Source organism: Macadamia integrifolia, unplaced genomic scaffold (assembly GCF_013358625.1).
Source record: "Macadamia integrifolia cultivar HAES 741 unplaced genomic scaffold, SCU_Mint_v3 scaffold1006, whole genome shotgun sequence".
Taxonomy (NCBI): Eukaryota; Viridiplantae; Streptophyta; class Magnoliopsida; order Proteales; family Proteaceae; genus Macadamia; species Macadamia integrifolia.
The window spans coordinates 133928-157457 of record NW_024868052.1 but is presented as its reverse complement, the minus strand read 5'-3'; the positions used below and the strand labels follow the sequence as shown (position 1 = coordinate 157457).

At 37.5% G+C, this 23530-nt stretch overlaps 2 protein-coding genes across 5 annotated transcripts; both read right to left on the bottom strand.

Annotated features, from left to right (window-relative positions):
* Positions 1–152: 152 nt before the first annotated feature.
* LOC122062373 (NAD(P)H-quinone oxidoreductase subunit T, chloroplastic-like) lies at positions 153–10284 on the bottom strand. 4 transcript variants are annotated; one of them, XM_042625962.1, is made up of 5 exons: positions 9896–10284; positions 2717–2974; positions 2546–2590; positions 1430–2465; positions 153–671 (listed from the first exon to the last, which is right to left on the bottom strand). In XM_042625962.1, exons 4-5 carry the CDS (start codon positions 1753–1755, stop codon positions 251–253), a joined length of 747 nt encoding a protein of 248 aa, XP_042481896.1. In that variant the 5' UTR covers positions 1756–2465; positions 2546–2590; positions 2717–2974; positions 9896–10284; the 3' UTR covers positions 153–250. The 4 variants fall into 4 exon arrangements, with proteins under 4 accessions (XP_042481896.1, XP_042481894.1, XP_042481892.1 ...); XM_042625960.1 differs by having other exon boundaries at positions 2717–3019; positions 9896–10282; XM_042625958.1 differs by having other exon boundaries at positions 2717–3451; positions 9896–10281.
* A 3177-nt stretch (positions 10285–13461) lies between these two features.
* Positions 13462–19728, bottom strand: LOC122062365 (enolase 1-like). The gene is made up of 18 exons (XM_042625950.1): positions 19591–19728; positions 19438–19501; positions 19286–19332; positions 18963–19010; positions 18646–18714; positions 18465–18542; positions 17439–17540; positions 17271–17351; positions 16316–16390; positions 16115–16177; positions 15926–16003; positions 15621–15812; positions 15334–15456; positions 15100–15150; positions 14161–14249; positions 14016–14064; positions 13848–13904; positions 13462–13695 (listed from the first exon to the last, which is right to left on the bottom strand). Exons 1-18 carry the CDS (start codon positions 19654–19656, stop codon positions 13615–13617), a joined length of 1413 nt encoding a protein of 470 aa, XP_042481884.1. The 5' UTR covers positions 19657–19728; the 3' UTR covers positions 13462–13614.
* Positions 19729–23530: the final 3802 nt, after the last annotated feature.

Below are 23530 nucleotides of genomic sequence, written 5' to 3'. Positions count from 1 at the left end.
AAAAACAAAAACAAAAAAAAAAAGAAAAAACAAAAACAAAAATACAAACAAACAAACAGACTTAACTCTAATACTATGTTGAAGTGTCTTAAGATATCTAAGGTCTTTAACTCAACCAATGTAGGACTATACCTTTATAACTTTCAAAATCTCAACAAATTGCACGCTTAATACTATATATTTATCCACCACTGAAAATATACATTCAATCTTAATCTTGTGTGTTCATTTTCCTAATATAATGCACCCATTATGGGTCCTGAAAGAAGAGAGCATAAACAATGATGCAGCATATTGAAAAGATTACAGCAAAAACATCGATAGTGAGGGCTGTCATGGCTTGATCACTCAGTTCCATGTTCCTTCCACCAAGGCGGTCAACCATATCAGGTATCGACTCCCAATTCCGCACTTCTTGTTCACGAGGATCCTCCAACTTCATCTTCATCTTCTCCGCTTGTCGACTTGCAGCTTCCTGAGCTAATGTCCAGTCATAGAACTTTCTTCTCTCTTCATTACTCAATGTATCATACACCTCTCTTAGTTTCATGAACTTATCAGATGCAGCTTTCAATGGCAGTGATGTTGTATCTGGATGGTAATCTTTTGATAGCCCCCTGTAAGCTGCTTTGATTTCTTCCAAATCAGCCTCAGCAGATACTCCAAGGAACCTGAACATTCATTCTCCAAACCAGGCAGGTAGTAGTAAGCTTATGGAAATATAGGATGTCACATGCACTTCTTTGTTAATTGTGACTTCCACCCAGAAAAAAGAAGGAAAAATGGGACAGGTCCAGCATGAATCTATATCCTAATTTTCAGTCCAATTGGAATTTGGGCTTGGGTTCTTTCAGCATGGGCCAGTACTAGCCCAGAATTTACAAAATTTGAGAAAGTGAACTTGGATGCACCAGTAAGTGGTGGCAAGTTTTTTTTGTTTTTTTGGTAGAATGGTGGCAAGGTTCAGTAGCGAATGGCTCTTGCATTCTGTGGTTCAAATTGGCTCAACTAGAGACTTCTGAACCATCCAATATCAGATCCATCCATCCAATCCTTTTGAATATGTGACCCATGAAGGGATGGAATTTCTGTCACAAAAGATAGTAAATGATGGTTTGAACCCATTAGACATTTCTTGGGCCACTCACACAGGGGTGTTTAGTGCTTTTCACTGTTTCCAGTGAAAATTGAATGATTCTCATTCAACCCTGGTATGACCCAGTCCATGCGGTTGTGTGGTTAATATGGATCCACGGGACTAGTCAGGCCGAAGGCCTGAATACCCATCATTTGCCAAAAAAAAAAAAAATCAGAGACCCATCAAAAAAATATTGTAATTGAAAGGTCCAGATTATTGGGTCAACATAGGATCGGTTAACAGCTTTAGGATAGAATTTGAAGCTAAAACACAACACACAGAGAGACTCACTGGTAATGAGAATCAGAGGACTCTTCAAGCAAATCAGAATAGTTTTTCCCCAAAAGGTTTTGTTGTTCTTCCTCAATTGTTCTCTGTGATGAATTAGTACTCCCTCCAATCCAACCCTCGTCTGGACTGTCCCAGTGAATTCTGGTGTCGACTCCAGGTGGAGACCTTCTTCGCTGGCCAGATGAGGTTTCTGATGCTAAAACACAAAAGTTCCTTCTTCTCCTTCTGCCATTGCTGTTACTTCTTATCTGGGCTTTTTCCAAGCTCTTACCTCCCTTTTTACTTCCGAGTAGGAACAAGGCCGGAGGAGCCGTCGTGGAAGCCATGGGAGGTCTTTTTTTTCTGAAGGTTGATGAATGAAAAAATTATAATTTAACGGACTTGTGCTTCGTAGCGTTTTGTGAATGAAACAAACTGATTCCCACCTCAGGTTTCTGTGGCACAGAGAGAGAGAGCGAGATTGAGGGGCCAAGGTGGTCCCCCTTCATGGGCTCTTGAATCCTCTGAATTAGTGGGACAGGCATGGCTTTAAGACTGGTTTGGATCGGCCGGATTGGCCAACTCAAGTCCAAGCCAAGCAAGGTCGAGTTCCTTCAAACTGGGGAGAATATCTCAAGATGTAAACTTTTGTGCTATGGTTTCAAAAATCGGTATGGATCTGTCAAATAGGCCGATTCACATCGGAATTGGCCATGACCGAAATGGATAGGCAGTTACCCTGACATGGGACATAACCTAGAGAAAGAAGCAACTATCAACAATGAAGACAGAAAAAAAGAAAGAAACACTATTCCCTGTGACAGATGCATTTCACCATCTCCCTGGAGAACTCCAAAAAAAGGATGGCCCAGATTTTAATAGACAAAAGGTGTGCCCTACTGTTTACACATTTGTTACAATTCTATGTTACTACATATTAAAGATGTCTCTATGTCAGATGAAACGATAAAAGCTTAGTATTTGCATGATCCAAAATTGTCAGCATATCCACATCTTCATTCCTTAACATGCAGCAGCAACCAATAGCAACATGAACCTGTTCAAATTAACTACTATAAACATTAGTATAATATGCTTAATGCTTTAATGATAAAGACATAACTAAATTGCATTCACCTCAAGCTTCGAAATCAATATGATCACGAGAAGAATGCTATATATCTGCAATGAATGATCTTAATGATTAGAAACCTAAAGTATGTGAGTTAAATTGTATCTATAAATATATTGTATTGGCAATTAATAACTTATAAAATGATTTGAGAAATTAATTTGAAGGACAAATACCTCTTTGTTCTGCGTGCCTACTTGTTGGTTGCTAACCACGAGTCACATTAGCTTACTAAATTGGGACCACATTGAGGAGATTTTCTCACTCAAGGCTTCCACCTCACTCCGCAACTCGGCATTCTCCCAATAATAAGCAGCATACTTTCTTGATGTCTTATAATCCCTTAGGCATACTCCAGCTCCAGCCAAGTGCGTCCAGCCGTTATCATCTCCCATTACTTAGGTGAAGATCTCCTCGTGGACTGCTTTGTCCCCCTGTGTTTCCCCAGGTTTCTCATTAAGGAGGCTTAACATCTGTTTCTGAAAGTCATTCAAGGAGAGAGAGAGAGATGGCATATGTGCAATTAAGAGAAGGTAAAGTAGAACTTAAAATATTGTGCGTGGCTGGAAATAAGTGGATAATGTATTGGTTTGACTTAATTTTTTGGCTATTTGCACTCACCATGCTTCAAACACATGTTGACCTCATTTAACTAACACTTGTATTAATGTTATATTTACTAAATTTGTTGAGCTTATTTAAAGAAAAATAAACCAATTAGCAGTTTGTAATAATGAACACCTACTGTTTTCTATTTAGGATTTTTCCACCTTAGGTACTTCATCCAAGCAGAAATGAGGCACACGAGAGCTATTGGTGGAAGTCCTATTTCCCCGTTTAAGGCAGGTCAGAGAGAATGAAATGCTCTCTTACTTTCTTGCTTGATTGTTATAAAGAGCCCAAATTGGATCCTGTCAAAATGATTTATCTGATCAGTGACCGGAAAGTATGATGACATCATTTGAGTCATTGACAAACACTCTCCCATTAAACTCCTCCTTTAACTATGATTTGTCTGACCACTTTCTTAAGGCAGAAGCTTATAAGAGATTTAAACAGCAGTATGAAAAAACATCACATACATAAGCTACAAGAAAGTAGTCGGAAGTGGCATGGCTATGAACAACATAAGCCTTCAAAATATTGGGTTACGAACCATAAGCAACGATTTAGAAAAAAGAGAGCCAAACTGAACTGATCAAGAGGGGTAGACAACACAATAGACAAAGCAGATAGTGTAGGGCAGCCGGGGATACATCTTAAAGTACCATACTGTACTGATGGGTTTCTAGGCTATAATTTCATAACTTCTTGGTGGCATAGAAAATGAAATAGAAAAAGAAAGAAACTCCTTCCAAGGGCTTTGCCCGTTACTAATAAAGGGTGCATGGCGGGTGGTCATAGATCACAAAGAAATGGCATTACTACTCACACTTTCAAAAAGCAGATGAATGAGAAAGAATAAAAGCTTGCAGTGGGAAAAACCAGCATAAGTGTCGTAGATCTCTCTAAAAATTCTAACATTGTAAATTCAAATCGAGATGTTTTAGCCTGCTACATTTCATGCTTCACTCTTCAAATAACTCTCGTGGATTAATGAGTTGACTTCGCGAGAGAAAGCTCACTCTAGTCACATTTTGATCTTTTTGAGATCCCATCCTGTGGCCAAGTGGACCTGTACTAAAGTTTTTCCTTGTTGATTTATGTTCAAAGAATAATTTCGTAAGAGTTATCTCCACTAGGTGATTACCATATGTCAAGCCCTCCATTGGTCAGTAACGGAGAAAATAAAATTCAATTAAATCAAAGAGCTCAGGTTGGAAAGTATATACTGTTCAAACATGCCTAGTCAGGAAGCCAAACGGCTTAAAGTACGGGTGAGATATCAAATTTTAATGCTCAGAATTTCAGGAACTGATTAATGGAATTAAGATTTCAGTTGAGGGAAACATCATTTAGGCCTTTGATTACAGCAACTTAGAATGAAAAAGTTGGTAGAGAGAAGATGCCTCTTATCTGAATTCAGAAGATTAAACTGAGGTGTTAGATGATTTTTTTATGCCACCTAGAAATGGTCCTGTATCAGCAAATGCACTCAACTTCGACTTGAACAAATAAAACTGAGCAGCATAGAAATCCTTATTTTATCAGTCACATAAAATAGAACTTTAAAATAGAACGGACTGTCTGTTGGAATACTGTTATAAGGGTATAATGGGACAGAGTGTGTAATAGGGCCATATGGGCATATATATTAGAATATAAGGGATACTTGTAATTTTGATTTTAAAGTATCAAATATCAATAACATAGAATGGAGAGTGTCCTCTAATCCATTCTCCTGATCTTCCTTCTCCTTCTTCCTTCCGTTCTCTTCTTGTTCTTCCCTTCTCTTCCTTCTCGGCCTCAATCTACAACTGAACTTGGTATCAGAGCAAGGTTAACAGGTTTGAGATCAAGTGACAAAGCTAATAATGGTCTGCTCTCTTACTTTGGAACCCTAGGGTTTAGAGGGTTCCAGGGAAAAGACTACCATATGTGGACTTGAATCAAGACTCAAAAATCATGATAAGAAGAGTTATTTGTGAGATTTCGAAGTGCTGAGATCAAATCATGAAGAACAGAGGCAGAACAGCTCTATCGCCAGACCTGGGAACCAGTCCTTTTCTCTCTTGCCAGATCTCAGTTGGAGATGGTAACAGGGCCATTTGAGTATGGCTGCAGTGGTGATTCAGTTACATACTCTTATTTGGTGAAACCTAGGCTAGTTAGTGGTGAATCTAACCATAGAGTTGTGGTGATACCAGGTTATATCCCTTCTTTCCCCTTTCCTCCCTGTTATCTTTTATTTCCATTCCAGTCACTTAAACAGTGTATACATGGGATGTTCTTAAGTTATACTGTAACGCTGTTCTATGGATTCTACACCTATTCCCTCCCTTTTATTGGTTCTATTTCAGTTACTAATTACTTCAGTTTCTGCCCAGTTATAATTCTGTTTCTGTCCCTGCAATGGAAAATCTGTCCTACTCTGATCTCAGGTTTCCTTTGAAGATTACCGCCAATCCATCCCTGGGCAGGGCTCAAATTTTCGTAAGTTTTACCTCTCTATTCAGCTACACTCGACCAGAATTGGAAGGACATCAGACCTGGGTTTGAAAGTTATTCTTGTTAAGGGAGTTACTAATTCCTGGTCTTCTTTAAGTTTCTATTTTCTGTTCACACTTGTTCCTCCTAATCTAATCATCAGTTCACCTCAATATTTTACATAGTTTTCAAGGGGTCACCTAGGCCGGTGTTTTGGTTGACTTGTTGGTATCGCTTTGCATCCAGGGTCCCCTCCAATGCCTTGGTTCGCCCAGACGCCATGACAACTATGATATTTTAGACACATAACCCACCTATTAGGACCTTCATTCAGCCATTGTTTCAGCCCCATCAAATGGGTGGATTGAGCGATATAATCCTGTCAATTTTCTGCCTAATTTTCTGAGTTTTGGTTCCACTATGATTCTGGTTTTCTAATGGGTTTGCTAGTGTTTGTCTCTTCAGTCTAGCAAACCTCATCACACCCCCCATTGATCCGAACCATAAAGTAGGGGGTAGATAGTGATCATCCCACTATTGATGCAGAAAGGTATCAAAGACTTGTAAGAAAGTTAAATTACCTTTCTTTTACTCATCCAGATATCTCGTATGTTGTTGGAGTGGTTAGCCAATTTAAGCGTCCTCCTAAAACTTGTCACAGGGAGGGTGCAAGCTGTATTCTCAACAACAACAACAACAATAACATCCATGCAAAGACTAACGCAAGGATCCATGCAAAAAGATTGATAGGTTATGGCTAACTATAATAAGTGTCGGCTATCAACCTGACGTACCACTACAGATTAGCCACATGCTTATAACAACAGATTATAATAAGGTACTGGCTGTCAAGGATTAAAGTATCGGTATCGGTATCGGCTGTCGTATTGGTCGGTTAAATTTAAGATACATATCGGAGGGTGTCATATCGTATCGGAGATATGCAAAGATGTGCTAAAGATCAAGGATTAAAGTATCTGTATCGGTCAACTAAATTTAAGATACGTATCGGAAGGGTATCGTATCGTATCGGAGATATAGAAAAGGTCTAGAACCTACAAGAAGGATCTCCATATAGTCTTCATTGATATAGAAAAGACCTACGACAAAGTCCCCAGAGAGCTCATCTGGCAAGTATTGGAGAAGATAGGGGTGTCAAGTAAATTTGTAGATATTGTTAACGACATGTATTGATGCAGATAAGTCACTTATTGGGCTTACTTTATTAGAAATAAGCATTGGGTTGAATTATGTATCAGTTGGACCTTTGATCCCATGGGTTTTCTTTGTAATTTAATAGGCCTAAAATATGGGTAGAAAGTAGGAAACGAGATTTAATTCATTAGTTTAGTTAGAGTCTTGTTTTGAGTCTATTTCTTTATTATTTCAATTTCCTAGTCAGTTTAGGTTTTCCAATTAATTAAGGATTGGGTTAGGCCTTTCTTTCTTAATGTTTGAGTCTGTTTTTGAGTCTTCTATATAAGTTTGTAAGGAGCTACAGTATTGTACACGAATTTGATTGAATGAAAGTTTTTTTTTTTTGTCTGCAAAACTATTCCCTGAAAAATGATCATCATCTGGTGAGATAGCTGAGGGAGAAAGACTAGAGAGGTTCCAAAACTCCTGCATCATGTTGTCTCGGTAAGTTGAATAATAGAGTAATGGAAAACACAACAAAATAAGCTCACTCATGGAGAAGGTGGCTGATCCCCCTTTCCTATCCTTATTAGAATGTACATGATCTCGCCAACTCCCTTTCCAAAGGGAGACGAAACACACTATTAGGGAGTAGCATATCTCTCCTCCACTAAAAGGAATTCAAACTAGGGGAATGTAATCCCAGAATATTTTCAGGGGATAAGGCTGAATTGTTGTTGTATAGCAATCAGTTCAGTTACCACAGGGTTCAATAGAACAATGATTCCAGGGTGGGTGCCATGCCATTACCATTTCGTTTCGTTTGGCTGACAAAGGATTTGGAAAGCGTGCAAAATAACATGCCTACAGAGTACAGCACAGTAATAAGTGTAACCTAGCTGCTTTTCAGTAAGGCATGGAAGAAATCAGATGTTCGCATGAAGCTTTTGGATTATTGGTAGAGACTTTGACACTCCTTGGAGTCTTAATGATAGGAAACAGATTCTAGAACACCACAGCAGCAAGTCAACGACCGTTTCAGAATTGACAATTAGATTGAACTTACAAGAAATACCTTTGGAAAGATAGTCGTGTAAATGACGTGGAAAGCAACACCCATCGACAAAACAAAAGTTAACTTATAATTTCGACTGAAGGTGCTGAAGAAGTTATAAAATTACATCAAAAAATTTTAGGTGAATTATTTCCGACACAAGTCTGTACTCTTGCATATTTAAATGATATTTTCCATGGAAGTGACCGACTCCCTACTAGACTCCACACCTAATGTGAAAGAACTGAAGAACAATTGTTAGACAATGTCCGGACTGCATGGATTCGATGCTGAATAGGTTAAAGTGCTTACTGAAAATTTGAAATCAAAGAATGTTTTGGGAATATGGAAGCATAAAATATTTATATAGATTAATGAAGAAAGGAGAACGGTGTAATTCAGAAAGAGAAGACTGCTACTGCTCTGGGATAAATAATAAAATAAATTCATCAATAAGAGGTATGCTGGAGGCATAAATCTTGGGCTTTATGGATAAGTGATACAACAAGCATTACATCTGTATATAATATATAAACCAGTACACTCAAGCAAAAAATTGCAATTAAAATCTTAGTTTGCCTTGCCATTATAAATCTACAACTGGGACTATAGCTTATTTAGGTTTATAAGCCATAAGTCATGTTATTAGGTTGAAAAGGGTGTGCCCCAAATTCCATTCATTTTAAATACAGAAAAAAATGTGTACAAGAAAGACACTCAGAAAAATAACATTGAGTTGTTATAGTCAACTTGTAGATGTTATTCAAATCATCAAGCCGTCAAATTTATAGCACTCACGCACACACACATGCAAACAAATTCAAATGTTCAAGCTTAAATAGTTATTTCTAGCAAACTGGTACAAACAACGAACTTGGTACAAGCCGTAAACTAGGACGTCCTAAGTTCGACTCCCACTAAGCACGCCTTGGGCCACTCACACGGGGGTGTTTAGTGCTCTTCACTGCTTTCAGTGAAAGTTGAATGGTTCTCATTCAACCCTGGTATGACCCGGTCCATGCAGTTGTGGGATCAGTATGGGCCCGCGGGACTAGTCAGACCGAAGGCCTGGATACCCTTCGTTAGCAAAAAAAAAAAATTTATTTCTAGCAAACTAGACTAGGTATACACATATGCCTAGATGAACCCATTTGAACTCAATGTACGAGAAAATGGAACCAACTATAAAGTTCCCCTAAGATAAAATCAAAAGGAATAGCTCTACTAAATCAAGAATTTGAGTATCAACAGAAGAAAACTAAACCAGCCAAAATTCAAACTTACTTTAACCGGCACACAAATTACAAATCACTTTAACAATATTCAGCAACAAAAAGAAAACTTCAAAAATCCATTAAATCCACTCAGAACAGATGTCAGGGAATATATTTTGAATATTCTGATCGCATAAAAAGATCAAGATAGACAACTTCAACAAGCATGTTGTTTCTGTCCATCAGTCCATGATCATGATTTATCATTCCTGACCAAAATCATATTGATAAACTCTTTGCAGCCAAAGCCACATATTCTTTGAGATCGAAATTTACGACTTTAACAAGTCCGGTTGCATTATCATAAGGATAATTATAACAGTCAGCTTTCAAATTGCTTTTGATGGCTATTAGCATTAGTTTCTTAGACCTCAACTCAGCTTATAATCCATTATAACATACACCAAATCACTCAATTTGACGTGTTCACACAATTGGAACTTAAAATCATGTTGATTCGTTCTATATTTTACTCTGAATCAGTCTCAATAACTAAAAAATCGAAAGGACCTAAAGCATGCAGTATCAACGATCAATCTTTTCTTCCGCAATTGAACCCAATAAACCTAGAACAGTACAATGGTCAAGAGAAAATTAAGAAAATAAACAACAGGGAAGATTGAGAAGATTGGCGTGCACATAAAATCATGTTCAGTCTGTACATTACTCCGAATCAGTCTTTTTAACTGAAAAATGAAAGAAATTGAACTCAATAAACCTGGAACAGTGCAATGATCAAGTGAAAAGCAAGAAAGCAATAATTAATTGATGGGCGGTTTCAGAAGCTTAGCTAAGTATATTACCCGATCATAGTCATCTTAACGGAAGATTTGAGGCGAAGTTGTGAAAGTAGAAGGGAATCATCGGAGAGTTTTGAACCGACTTTGGATAGCGGACCTTCTTTGGGGATTACGTTTGTGACCTCGAAGATCCGCCGCTTCAGTTCTCCAACGGTGTCGTCGCTGCGAACTTGCAATTTGTACTCCTTTCGACTCCAACGCACTGTCAGGTTCAGCTCTTCCCCCGACATCGACGACGAACCCATTTCGGACTGAAAACTCCGGCGTCGCAAACTCATTTTGTTCCTTTGTTCACGCACTGTCAGCGTCAGCTCTTATTTCATTCATGTTCCTTCGTTCACTCACTTTTGGGTAGCGGAGCTTCTGGCATTGAACGGGCTAGGGCTATTTGGGTAAATGCGTAGGAGTTCACCAATGTAATCGTCTTCGTACATACGGGTAAAACTGTCATTTCACCTGCCAACTTAGAGCAAGCCGATGGGGATCCGGCTCCTGTCCTGAGCCTGGTCGCCCTTGTCTGATCATAGCGACTTGAGCGATCAACTCATGTTCAAACGTTGACCTAATGACTTTTGAGAGGGTGCCTACATTATGAACGATAGAAGCACAATTATTGGATCAACACTTGAACATGTGTCATTCGTTCAGATAACTATGGGCAAGACCTGGGACGATCAATGCTCAGGAGAGGATCTCAATCCAGCTGATGGGAACCATGGTTTGATGAATCAATATTGGCTCATCCGAATTGAGCTATTTGTATTGGAATCAAGAGAGAAGCCAGAGGGCAATACCAATTCTAGGGGCGATCACATATCGATGAATCAATATGGACCAATGGTAAAAAAAATTGATTTCTTAAAGAAAAATACTTGTAATCCATCTTATATCCTGCCCGATTTAGGTTGATGCATATTGATATCAGCCGAGATAAATCTTGATCTAAATACCAATTGTTAAAAGGATGATGTACCCAGTGCACAAAGTTCTTGCCATTGTGGGGTCTTAGGGGGATCATAATGTACATAGCCTCAATCTCGCTTTGTGGAGCATTGTCATTTTCTATTTTGGGTAAAATGTGTTGTCATTTTTTTTTTTTTTGGATAAAGAAAGTGTTGTCATTTTCACCGTGTAGTGTTAAGACATGCAAGACAACGAAACTCTTAAAAATGATAAATCATATAAACTTAAAAAAATTTTGAAAATAAGACAAGAAACAAGGAGCTTGGATCACGCACAAGAACATTACGTACACCTCTTTCATTGCCAATTGGACTCCACTCAATCTAGTGACCTGTGTTGTGAAGAAAGATATGGAGTGGAGTCCACGTGGCAATGAAAGGGACGTATGTGAATGATCTCGTATGAAAACGTAATTGAACGAATATGGTTTATCTCTATCAAGTTGTACCTACGACCCTGAATGGTGTGAGATGAGGCTGGAGGGTACAGCCATATGGAGAAGAGAGGATCCGGGCTCTGTTCCAGCCTCCTCCAAAAGGGCCATTGGACCTAACAATATTGGGTTTCCTTAATTCAAGTTTGAAAGCGTCCACCATTTGAAATGCGTTTGGGCTCTCCAAATGTTAGCATGGTTGGAGGGGACAATAATTATTACCAGAAGAAAATAAAAAAAATAAAAAAAATAATAGGATGGGTGGTACCGTGGTAGAGTGGGCCTAAGTACACACTTTTTTTTTTCTTTAATAATTAATTAGAGGGAGAATCCCGGATTACATAACGCCGGAAAGCGACTCCAGTCAAATCCGCCAACAAAAGCTGAGAAATAAAGGAGGGAGGAGAGGAAGACCAAATCACAAGGCACACACGGCTTTCTTCCATAATATTTGGGTGATAGAATGCCACCCAACCGGGCAACGTTCTGGAGATTCTTGACCGATGGGGAGCGCGAGCAAGCATATTCAAATTGGAAAGTTCCGGAAGCTTTACCAAATCACCATCCACCCACGGAGGCAGGATGTGGTCCCAAAGGATCAGCCGCATTCAATGGAGAAGACTAATAATTATTCCATAAACATAATCGGCCAACAAAAAGTCTTAACAGTCGCCAAGATAAGATTTAAAACCATATTTAAACAGTATTAAGATTCTCTCCAACAATTCTCCCTTCAACAGTGATAATTTGGGATTGCGTATTCTCAGATGTTGCAATATGCATGTGGCTAGTTAGAGGAAAAATCATTAGAGAGAATTAAATCCTATTTAACAAACGGATCCAAAGAAAGATCTTCATCAAACTGGTTAGATGGGACAGGGGGTCCCCTTAGATGATACAGTAGCAGCATCCCAAACAGCCCAGGAAACAAGGATTGACTCCTCCTCAGACCTACCTTACACAGGGTGTGACAGACCTTCACAATCAACTTACCTCTAGCTCACAACGGAGCCAACAGCCATGGAGAGAACTAATCCTGTCCATTAAGAAGGGAACTTACAGAAGTTCACCATTAGAGGTGGCTTTATAGCCAAATCAATAAAACCCAAAGGGGGGGAAGACAAGAGCCAGGGAAGCCCTTTGCAAAAGGACAACAATCCAAGGAATTGTACTCTTCCACACAAAACATAAATGAGTATACCAACCTTTGTTCTTTCTTCTTGATTTGGTGTAGAAACATATACAAAGTGAGATTACAAAGTTCAGATTGAGTCTGTTACAGAGTTGATTGAGCACAAAATGGATTGGTACCCTATATTTACGAAAGGATTCAATCCTATTAGTATGGATGATCGCTCGATACACTAGAGTATAATTTGACCTAAACTATAGAGGATTCAATCAATTTCTTAAGATAGCAAAATTTTTATGCCTTTGACTGAAGCATAAGCATAGACATATCAGACTAAAGGCAAAGTGAAAAGAAAACAGTATAAAAGATTTTAGATTTGTTATAATTGTATTTTCCTAGAAGAGTTAAATGTAGCTAATATAGATAAAATAGGCTAATGAGAATACCACAAAAGAGTACTAAAGGTCTCAAGGTTGAGTAGATAGGGTCCAGCTGTTGCATCCACATTACCAGCAGCAGAGCATTGGTCTCTGCTTTCAGATGGTTCATGTTCATATTGCAATCATACTGTGGGTACTGTGAAATCCTGAAAACACTTCTTTTTTTTTTTTTTTTTTTTTTTTTTTTTTTTTTTTTTTTTGCTAATGACAGGTATTCAAGCCTTCGGCTTGACTAGTCCCGCGGGTCCACACTGACTCCACAACTGCATAGACCAAGTCATACTGGGTTTGAATGAGAACCATTCAACTTTCATCAAAAACAGTGAAGAGCACTAAACACCCCGTGTGAATGGCCCCAAGGAGGTAAGAAGAGTCGAACTCAGAACCACACGCTTCCTGAGACGAAGGTCCCTTTCCAACTCGGCTACCCCTTGGTGTTTCCTGAAAACATTTTAAATGATTATATATGCCTACCATGCCATGTTCATAGCCCTCTTTTGATGTTTTCTTTATATATGTATGTACCTGTGAAGCATGCATTCCGTGATATATTTTAATGAAGAACAAAAGCTTTGGAAAATTCAACTATTGGAATCAGATATGAAGAATCCAACAGCAAATAGGAATTTTACTGACAGAATTCAGATTTGACGTGCCAAGGGATTTGAACCAACACCAATTAACTTATTGGTTGCAAGGAAAAGCTACACAGATCTCTACATAATGCCACACACACAATCGTCTCTAACAAAATCTAGTAAGGCTCAACAGGCTTGCGGAAGTTGGCTCCAGCATAAGTTGCTTCTAACCCAAGCTCCTCTTCGATCTGCATGAGCTGCAGAAGAACGATGTAAATAAACAATTATGCCTTTACCACAGTTGGCTCCAGCATTATATGTAAGCCATGACTAAAGGTTACATAACCTTTTAGGTATGCCTATCTCATGAAAGAAATTAAGCCAAACTATCATGAAATAAAAAAGCTACCTTCTTGTACACTGCATGACGCTCTGACCAGCAAGGAGCTCCGGTCTTGATCTGACCCTGATTTGAAGAAGAAAAAAGTTGGAAAGAGTCATTTTTTGAATGAAGCAATGGCTTCAGTTACTTGATTGATTTTACCCAGTAAACTAATACGAAATCCACTAAAATTACCATTGCCAAACCCACAGAGAGATCTGCAATGAAGTCCTCTGTCTCTCCACTACAAGAGTAAATACAACCCCCATGTCATAATGTTGGCATTGGAATAGAAAAATAAATAGTCCCATGTAAGAAATAAAAGATTTGAGTTTCAGACCCGCGGTGGCTGGCCATGACACCCCAACCAGCAAGCTTGGACATTTTCACAGCTTCAATGCTCTCAGTAACAGACCCAATTTGATTAACCTGTCATAAACCATGGAAACAGAGATTGATACAACAACAAACTCAGCCTTATCCCAACCTAATGGGGTCAGGTACGTGAATCCGTGCAAGGATAAAATAGGCAAAGTAAAAGTGAAAGGAAAGTTACACAATAACAACAAATAAGTAAAATCTCAGTTAAATGGGGTCAGGTACATGCCCTCCAATCAGCTGTATTCTAGGTCTACTTGAGACAAGGCCTAAACTATGCATGTCTTTCCTCAGTGCCTATCCTATGGTAATTTTAGTAACTCTTTTTAGTTCCTTCAATTTGAATCAGATTAATCCTCCGTTGAATATGGTCATACCATCTCAAATGACTTTCTCAGAGCTTATCATGGATCGGGGCAACTCTGAAATTAGCTCTATTATGATCATTCCTTATATTATCTTTCCTAGTTTTGACGCACATCCATCTTAACATCATCTTCTCTGCTACACATAGCTTATCTATATGACGCATCTTAACTATCCAACATTCGGCCCCATACATCATAACCAGTCATATGACTGTCCCATTTAATTTTCCTTTAAGCTTTAAAGGGATAAGTTGGTCACACAACACTCTGGATGCTCCTATCTGCTTCCTCCATCGCACTTCAATTAGTTGTGGAACATCATCCTCTATTTATAGTTGACCCCAAATATTTAAAATAGTCACTCTGCGGTATTTCCCTCTCCTCAATTTTCACCATATCGTTATCCATCTTAGTGTGAGTAAAGTTACATATCAAATATTCTGTCCTTGCTCTACTTATCTTAAAACCTAAGATTGATCTCCATCCTTCCAACAAAAATTCAGATCCTCAATGCAAAAGGAAAACATCAGTACCTCGAGAAGAAGGGCATTGCATGATTTCTTGTTGATTGCCATCTCAACCATCTGTAAATATGAATTGTACAAGAAGAGAGATTAGGAATTGCAAATACATAAATATATAACTATATAACTATATATAGTATTCTATGTTGTTTTCACTAATGCATTCCCTAGCTCTTGTCAAGGACACTAGCACAAACACATTTCTACATGATTAGTATAAGCATCAAATTGTTGATAACTGACCTTTGGGATAGTGATCTCTCCCTCAGTCTCTACTTTCTTTCTAATGCATAAACGAATCAGTAACTCCTTCACCTTGAGAAAGGGGGAATTGCATGTTGTCTTGTTGATAAACTTCTCGACTGTCTGTGAATATGAGTTGCACATGAAGAGAGATTAGAATTTTCAAATAATTTTCTTTTAGTGTGTTCTATGTTGTTTTCATGTATGCGTCCCTAGCTCTTGTCAAGGATACTAGCACAAAGACATTTCTACATGATTAGGAAAAGCACCAACTTCTTGATACTGACCTTTGGGTTAGCCAAGAGATTATCTCCCACAATCTGTACTCCCTCTCCAATTTCACTGGTAAGATTAGAGTAGTGTTCCCAGTCATCTTGGTTAAATGGATTTTCAATAGAAGCGACTGGGTACTCAGCCACATATGACTTGTAAATGCTTTTAAGGGCAACTCCTGAGATCTTTTGTGACCCATCATTTTTCTGCATCAACTCGAATAGTTAAACCAAATCGATACCCATAAACACTCATTCAAACATTAACGCCCATCCATAGATAAAAGGAAGTGGGAAAGGGAGTCGGAAGAGAGAGAGACCTTTTCTTTGAAGTTCAGATCATATGTTTTGTCTGTTCCATAAAACTTAGAAGCAGCAACATCCATTCCAATAACCACCTGGGGGAGAAAGACAATTTTTTTTTTTTTAGTTGGCACTTAGAAAATCAGCAGTGAACTTAGGGAATGTTAATAAAAATGTAATTCAATTGCCAGAATTCAAGAACTTACTTTTCCAGTTAAACCAGCATAATCAATGGCTGTCTTGAGCAACCCAAGTGCCTCATTGTCCCCCTGAACTCACAAAAAGCACGACAATCAAGCTAAAAACAAATATGCTAGCAGATGAGATATGTTTACAAACAAAGTAAGACAACACTATTAACTCACTAGAACAAAACAAAGCCACATCATCATTCAGAAATGGCTCACCTGAATGCTGGAGGAAAAGCCACCTTCATAACCAATATTTGTTGCATCTTGGCCATATTTCGTCTTTATCACAGCCTGTAAAATATGGTGCAATTATCATACAAATGTAAAGCCACGACAGAGTCACTCTTAAACCAGTATGTATCCAATACACAGAAAATGTGAGATCTAAGTAATAGGTGATCTTTTATAGAACAATTAACAAATCTTCTGTTCTATTCAGATGAGTTGGGTACAAGAGGAAAATATGAGATGAATTCTGTGTACCTATTGAATTTATACACTGGATGACAAGAATAGAAAAGGCATTAAATAGCACCCTTAATTCTGACACCAGAAAAAAAGGCTGGGATCCCAGCCATACATTGGGTTTCACTGAGGGATTGGTCCAGTGTAAACTAGGCTCCCAGATATGCATTCCTGCCAACCCCATTAAAAGTACTTAAATGTTAACAATTTTGCTTAACACAATAACACAAGATACAAATCTGAGTATGAGAAATACACAATCTGTTTTTCTTTATAAGGATGGAAAGAAGTAACAAATGGTTCAAAAGGGAAGTCAACTGCTTGTATTATTAGGAACGGGGTCTCATCAAGGCACATTTCATTCTATTTATCTTCTTAGTGACACTCATCAGATGGTGGATCCATACCCTTCTAGCTGTATGAAAAATGTATGGCAATAATGAATTCCAAGTCCCCTATTTCCATCACGGTATGTCTATTTCTCCACAGTATGCCATGCATACTTTGAATATCCTTGACAAAATCTTTCCAATTTCTCCCAACAGAGTAACTATATACTTTGTTTTGCAGTTGGAAATTCCATACAGGAGGGTGAGCAAGGAAGGTTAAGTTGTATACAAAGAGCAACTGATAATTTAGATTGACTGAATATGCAAATGCAACAATCCATACTTAGTAACAAACAGATGATATGTGAGATGCATACCTCCAAATGGAAATATATTCTCATTCCCATATCCATGGCCTCTCTGAAAGAACAAGCTCCCACGGGTAGGATCTTGAACCCCTGCAATCATATGCCAATAATAAATTGAAAACCAAGATGGAACATCTTGTATTAGATGTATGATGAATAGAAATACAGAAGCATTGCCTGCATTGTAAGTTTGTTTCCTGCACGTGATCCACCATTGATGACATTGAAAGCAGGAACTGGCATCACCAAGGTCTTGTTTCGAGCAAGGTTGGCAATATGCTGCATCACAAAGAGAAAGCAACATTAGTCCATAATTCTCATATAAAATGAAAATCTCAACAACAACATCCAAAACCTTATCCCAACTTAATGAGGTCAGCTACATGTAGATTCCAAGCAAGGATGAGCATGAGGATCCACACAAAAGGATTGACGGGTTATGGCTAATTATAATAAGTGCCACCTATAAAAGGAAAATCTCAAATCGCCAACAAATTTCATTTCCTTTCTTAAGTTGGAGGAAGAGGTAAGTAACAAGGGAAACACAGCCCACTAGCATTTTGCTACATGACCTATGTAGTTCAAATCTTCATAAACAATCTTATCTTCTTCTAAAAGTTGATAAACCCCACAACATAGCACCCAAATAATAACAACACAACTAATAATAAAAAAAGCAAACAACCTCTTTTACTCAGGGTTTCAAAGTCAGGATCAGATCAGCCAAGGCCGATCACCTTTCAAAAACTAGGTTTAGGGCATATTTGGGCCAATTCTTACTGATTCCTCACCAATCCGGCCAATTCTTTCTGTCCCAAATTGAAATCAGTTGGGACTGACTACCCTGCTTTTACTGGGACTTATATAAGAAAAAATTTCAATTCAAAGTTATTGTTACTGCAGAAGGTAATTCTGTAAGGCTAAAAGTGTACTGAGGCAACTGGCATAACCCAATGCCGAGGTCCAACAGCTATTGGATGGTTTGAATTGACCATGTAATGCCTTCGCCAAGGGAAGTAATATTTGTATGAAGGAACATATTTGGCATCATTAGACTAAATTCGCATCCCAATTGAGTAATGTATATTTAGGGCCAGGTAACCGGGGACACTACGAAAATACCATAAACACCTAACAAAACCAAAAAGAACAAAATGAAAATCCAATGACCCTACATGAAAACGGTGCTTGTGCATTACATACCTCATAAAGTGGTATATTCATAACACGAGCCCCTGCTTTGCAGACTGCTATAGAAACTGCCAATCCGATTGCTCTAAGCTGAAATAAGATTAAGAAAAATTGAATGAAACTGCATCAAGCACAGAAGTGTATTCAAGTTAACAATGGGAACCATGTCAAACACCTTCTGTTTAAAACAAACCTCTTCATTAACTGCTCCATCAAGTAGTTGCAGCAAGCAGTTGTCAATACCAGTTTGGTCAGTAGGGTTCTGTTTAAAACAATTACACGAGAAGATAGTGGTTCAGATGCAGCAGAGATAGAAGAAAATTAATAATGTATGCTTCTACAAATTATTTAAAATCAATGGTACAGCACTTTTCAAAATTCTATTCATGAGCCAGAGACTGTGAGTTATAACCCAAATTGGTTGAGCTCCGAGTAACAAATCAAAATTGAACTAAAAACATCAGACCTTTTTTTTTTTTTTTGGCTAAGAAGTACTTGGATTAAACAAACCTTGCCAATCAATTCTGGACCAATAATACGATTGATTTTCTCAAAATCCTACATTTGCAGAGAAACTAGTAGTCAGTAAACAAGATTGCATTGATGGAGAAAATTCTGACAAACAAGTATAACCCAAAGATGCTCAAGAATTATTAAAACAAAATATTACTACCGGCAATCCAAGGAAATTAGGTAGAATAAATCCAGTTCCATACATTTTAGTGGGCTATGAACTAGCATATACCAGAAAAAGAAGATATATCCATTTAGTCACTCTGCAGCTAAAAAGGAATACAGAGGAGGAACAGACACACCATCAGAAAATCTATTACCTGGCTTTCGGGCCATTTATCATGTTGTTTGAATCCACCAAGAAGCACTGGAAGAGGGAGGGGAAAAAAAAAAAACAAAAGCCGAGTTAAAGTGGAAATTAAAAACCGAAGATGAAGACTTCATTTCTTTCTATCAGAACTGATAAACTCACAAGTGGATTCATAAAAAGGAACTGTGGCTCTGGTGAGGATCTCGTCTGTTAGTTGAACTTCTGCCTACAAATAATCCACACCCATGGTTGATAAGAGAAAAAAAAAACAGATCTCGCGTTCAACAGAGAATTGAAGGGAAGGACTAATCGAACCTCAATCATGGGATTGCTACGGCTGTCCAAGATTTGTGTTACTTTGACACGCTCAATCGACGCCATATGAGAAGCTCAGAGTAATCTGCTTCGAAACTTGAGAGATAAAATGATTCAAACGCGTATTCTGGAATCGAGCTGGCGATTCCATATACAAAAGTCGGCACAGTCACTGTGCATGGTAGTTTTTTTACTTTTTCTTACTTTTTTACTTTTTATACTTCTACCGTTGGTAAAAGCCACCATCCATATGTTCCCACCAAAAATTAAGAATCAAATTGGGTTTCCATTCAGATTACCAAACTACCCATTGATTATGTATTACATATAGAACCACCGAACCATGGGTTAGTCTCACGTCTTCTGTGTATGAGCCACGAAACCCATATAAGTGGTGGTCTTTTTTAACACTTTTAAGACATTTTTAAGCCTGTGTGGTATAGTTCACTGCACTTCAAATGGAATATCTTGAACTGTGGGGTCCACTATGCATATGTGGCATTTCATTGATATCAAAGTAAGAAAGGAGAACGAAGCTTGACTGTTGCCTGAGTTGATGACAACCAGGGAAATAGAATCTCGGGAGAAAAAATTTAGGAAAAATTACATGATTATTCATTTTTGGGTTTTCCTTTACAAAATTATCCACAAAAAGTTTTGATCAACAAAAATACCCAAAATTAGGTTTGGCTTTACAAAACTATCCACCCAAAGTTCCAGTTAACAAAAATACCAAAAATCAGGTTTTGGTTTACAAAACTACCCAAAATAGTGATTCTTCATCTTTCACATATATATCATGTATTTTTTTATTACTAAAAGTTTGAGTGGGTAGTTTTGTAAACCCAAACTCAATTTTGGGTATTTTTGTTAACTTAAACTTAAAATGGATAATTTTGTAAAGAGAAACCTAATTTTGGATATTTTTATTGATAAAAATTTTTGTGGGTAATTTTGTAAAAGAAAACCTAAAAGTGAGTAATCATGTAATTTTTTCAAAAATCTACTCTTATATGCTATTTTCAAATCTACCCCTAAATTTTCGTTTCCATTATTCCTGCCAAGTGTTGAATCCTCATCACAGTCAAATTTTTTTTAATAGAGATTCAAATCCTATCCAACTGGAAAGCAACCTAGGGTTTCACTCTTTTTGTGTCTCACATCTTCATCCCTCACCAACCCTCTCCACCCATCCGGTGATGGAGGATCGATATTTTTGCCCTCCACTTCTTTCCATATCACCGTCTCGCTCCACCCCACTTTTACCACCATTATTTTAAACCCAAAACCCTTGACAAAGACTCTTGCTTGATGTGTACGTTTTTTTTCTTTTCCACTACCTCGCGGCTTCACCATCTCCTCCGGCCACCCACCACATATAATCAGCAAAAGGGAACCGTATCCACTCCCTCTTTACTTTATTGAGAAAATCAATAAAAACCGATCGACAGAGAAGTGAAAAAGTAATGAATCTCAATCGTCAGATTGCAACGACTGTTCAAGATTTGTCTTGCTATGGCACGCTTGATCGTCGCTATATAGGAAGCTAAGAGATCTGCTTTGAAACCTAGAATGAAGATATAAACAGCCTTCACTCCCCGTTCATGTAGTATATTCTGTTTGATAATCCACTACTAATTCTTCCACTGCTTCTCACAAATCAAAAGGTAATATTTCACATTCTGTTAGGGAAGAAATTAGAAAAACAACAAACCCTGCAGGTTGTCACCACAAATTCCACCCTTAAAAATCATATTTGGATTCCGCATCAATTATATCAACTGTAGTCAAACTACGGGTGGAGTCTGTTTTCTCATATATAATTACATCATTATATATATATATATATATATAACTTTAGAGTCTAAATAGCGTATGCATACACTACTTCGACACGTTCTTTGGTGGGACGATTCTTAGTGTGTACACCAATCATGAAATTGATCGTCGAACAGTCAGCCTACTCTAAGTAAAAAAAGACTCTAGCTCTCAGGAGACAATCGATTTAGGGGATGGTATTGATATCTGCCGATATTGATTCGTATTAAGTATCACTCGGTTTTGCCCTTATTTTTTTTTAAATGTATCATTTTTTTTTACTGTTTTACCCCTGAAACAACACAAGTAATCGATCCAAATCGATCAAGGATCAGAGATTAATGATTAGTTTACCAATACGATATGGTCGATATCAAATCGATACTTGAAACCATGCAGGGAATAGAAAATATGCCGGAAAACCATTACAAACAAATTATTTACCCTTCTTCGATTTTCAATTTTGCCACTACAAGTACAGGATGAACAAACATTTTTCTGCTTTTAAGTTATTCTATTGTTGTCAAAATAGGGTAATAAAGAAATTGGGGGAGAACCCAAGGGGATAGCGCAGTTGATGAACAATGAACTTGATATGAGCCGTAAACTCAAACATCCTAAGTTCGACTCTCACTAGGCATACCTTGGGCCACTCACACGGGGGTGTTTAGTGCTCTTCACTGCTTTCAGTGAAAGTTGAATAGTTCTCATTTAATACCCATCATTAATATAAAATATATATATATATATATATATATATTCGGGGAGAATCCCTTTGCATTGTAGCTGAAGGAGAATTGATGGCCGTGCAGGCCCGCAGGGCTCCACGCCATTTTTTTTTTTTATTGACTACTTAAGAAGAAAAACAAATCCATTGATTTTCAAGATTGGTTGTATGGATTTGAATCTGAATCAAAAAGAGAATTCCAAAAAATGATATCTTATTTGTTCAAAGATTCAATCATATTCGCCCTAGCAGCAATTGCAAGAATTTTTCATAGAATAAATATCTCAAATCAAAGAACACCAACAATGCTACAATACTACAATAATGGATATTCGATTAGAATTATACAAGGATGCATATCATTTGTCAAAGAATTCCTCGAGCATTTTTTTTCCTTTTATCAGTATTGTTTCCTCACTTCTTTATACAACTTGTGACAATAGATACTAATAGGTATAATTACCTTTATATAGGTGGGAGTAGAGATTAACCCTAAAACAAAATATAATTGGTATTCTTCCATGATAAGGCCTAATTATACGTATGTCTATTTAAGTCTTTACATTTTAAGTTAGTTAACTGAAACACATAATACTCATTAGGAGATCAATCTCAATTGGATTTCATCAATCCAAGCTTGATAATCAGCAGTCATCAACTAATCTGACCTCACACATTGATTGTTGCATAACCCTTATATGTTAAATACATTACAGTAAGAAGCTACCATCAGTGATGATAAGTTTACGACCATTTGCAGGTTTTAATTGAATTGGATCAACTTGACAAGGGTAAGTAGGAATAGATTCAACATTTTTGCAAAAGTGAAGGTGACATTAAATGTTGGGGGTTGGATATTTTTTTTAATTAAATAAAATCAAATTTCTCTTAAACTAGATGAAAAACACAATTGTAGAACTCATATGATGATTTTCTTAAATTTGATTTTGGAATCTCACTATTGTTGAACGAATCTATAATACAATCTTGAAATGAAATTGTAATTAATCTTTCCGTTCACATTAATCTTAAAATGACTAGGTAGGCAAATCTTTTTTAGAACATGATAATTGAAAATGAAGTGTCAAAAAGACTCATTATGTCTATTTACGTAACTGGACTGTATAACTGACAATTCGTTCGATCTATGGGGTCATTTATAACTTCATACCTTTTTAATTGCCTTGACCTTTTGTTACCAAAAGTTTTTTAAGTGTCCAAGGTGATTTCTCTTTTCCCTTCAAGTTTCGCTACTACAATACCAGAGTGAATATGATCTCCACCGAACATACGTAACACTTTAGCTATTACACGAAAAATGCATATCATGATTCTTTTTTCTATCAATAATTGCATTATTTACGAGATGAATGTGAAAAAGTAAGCCATTATCTC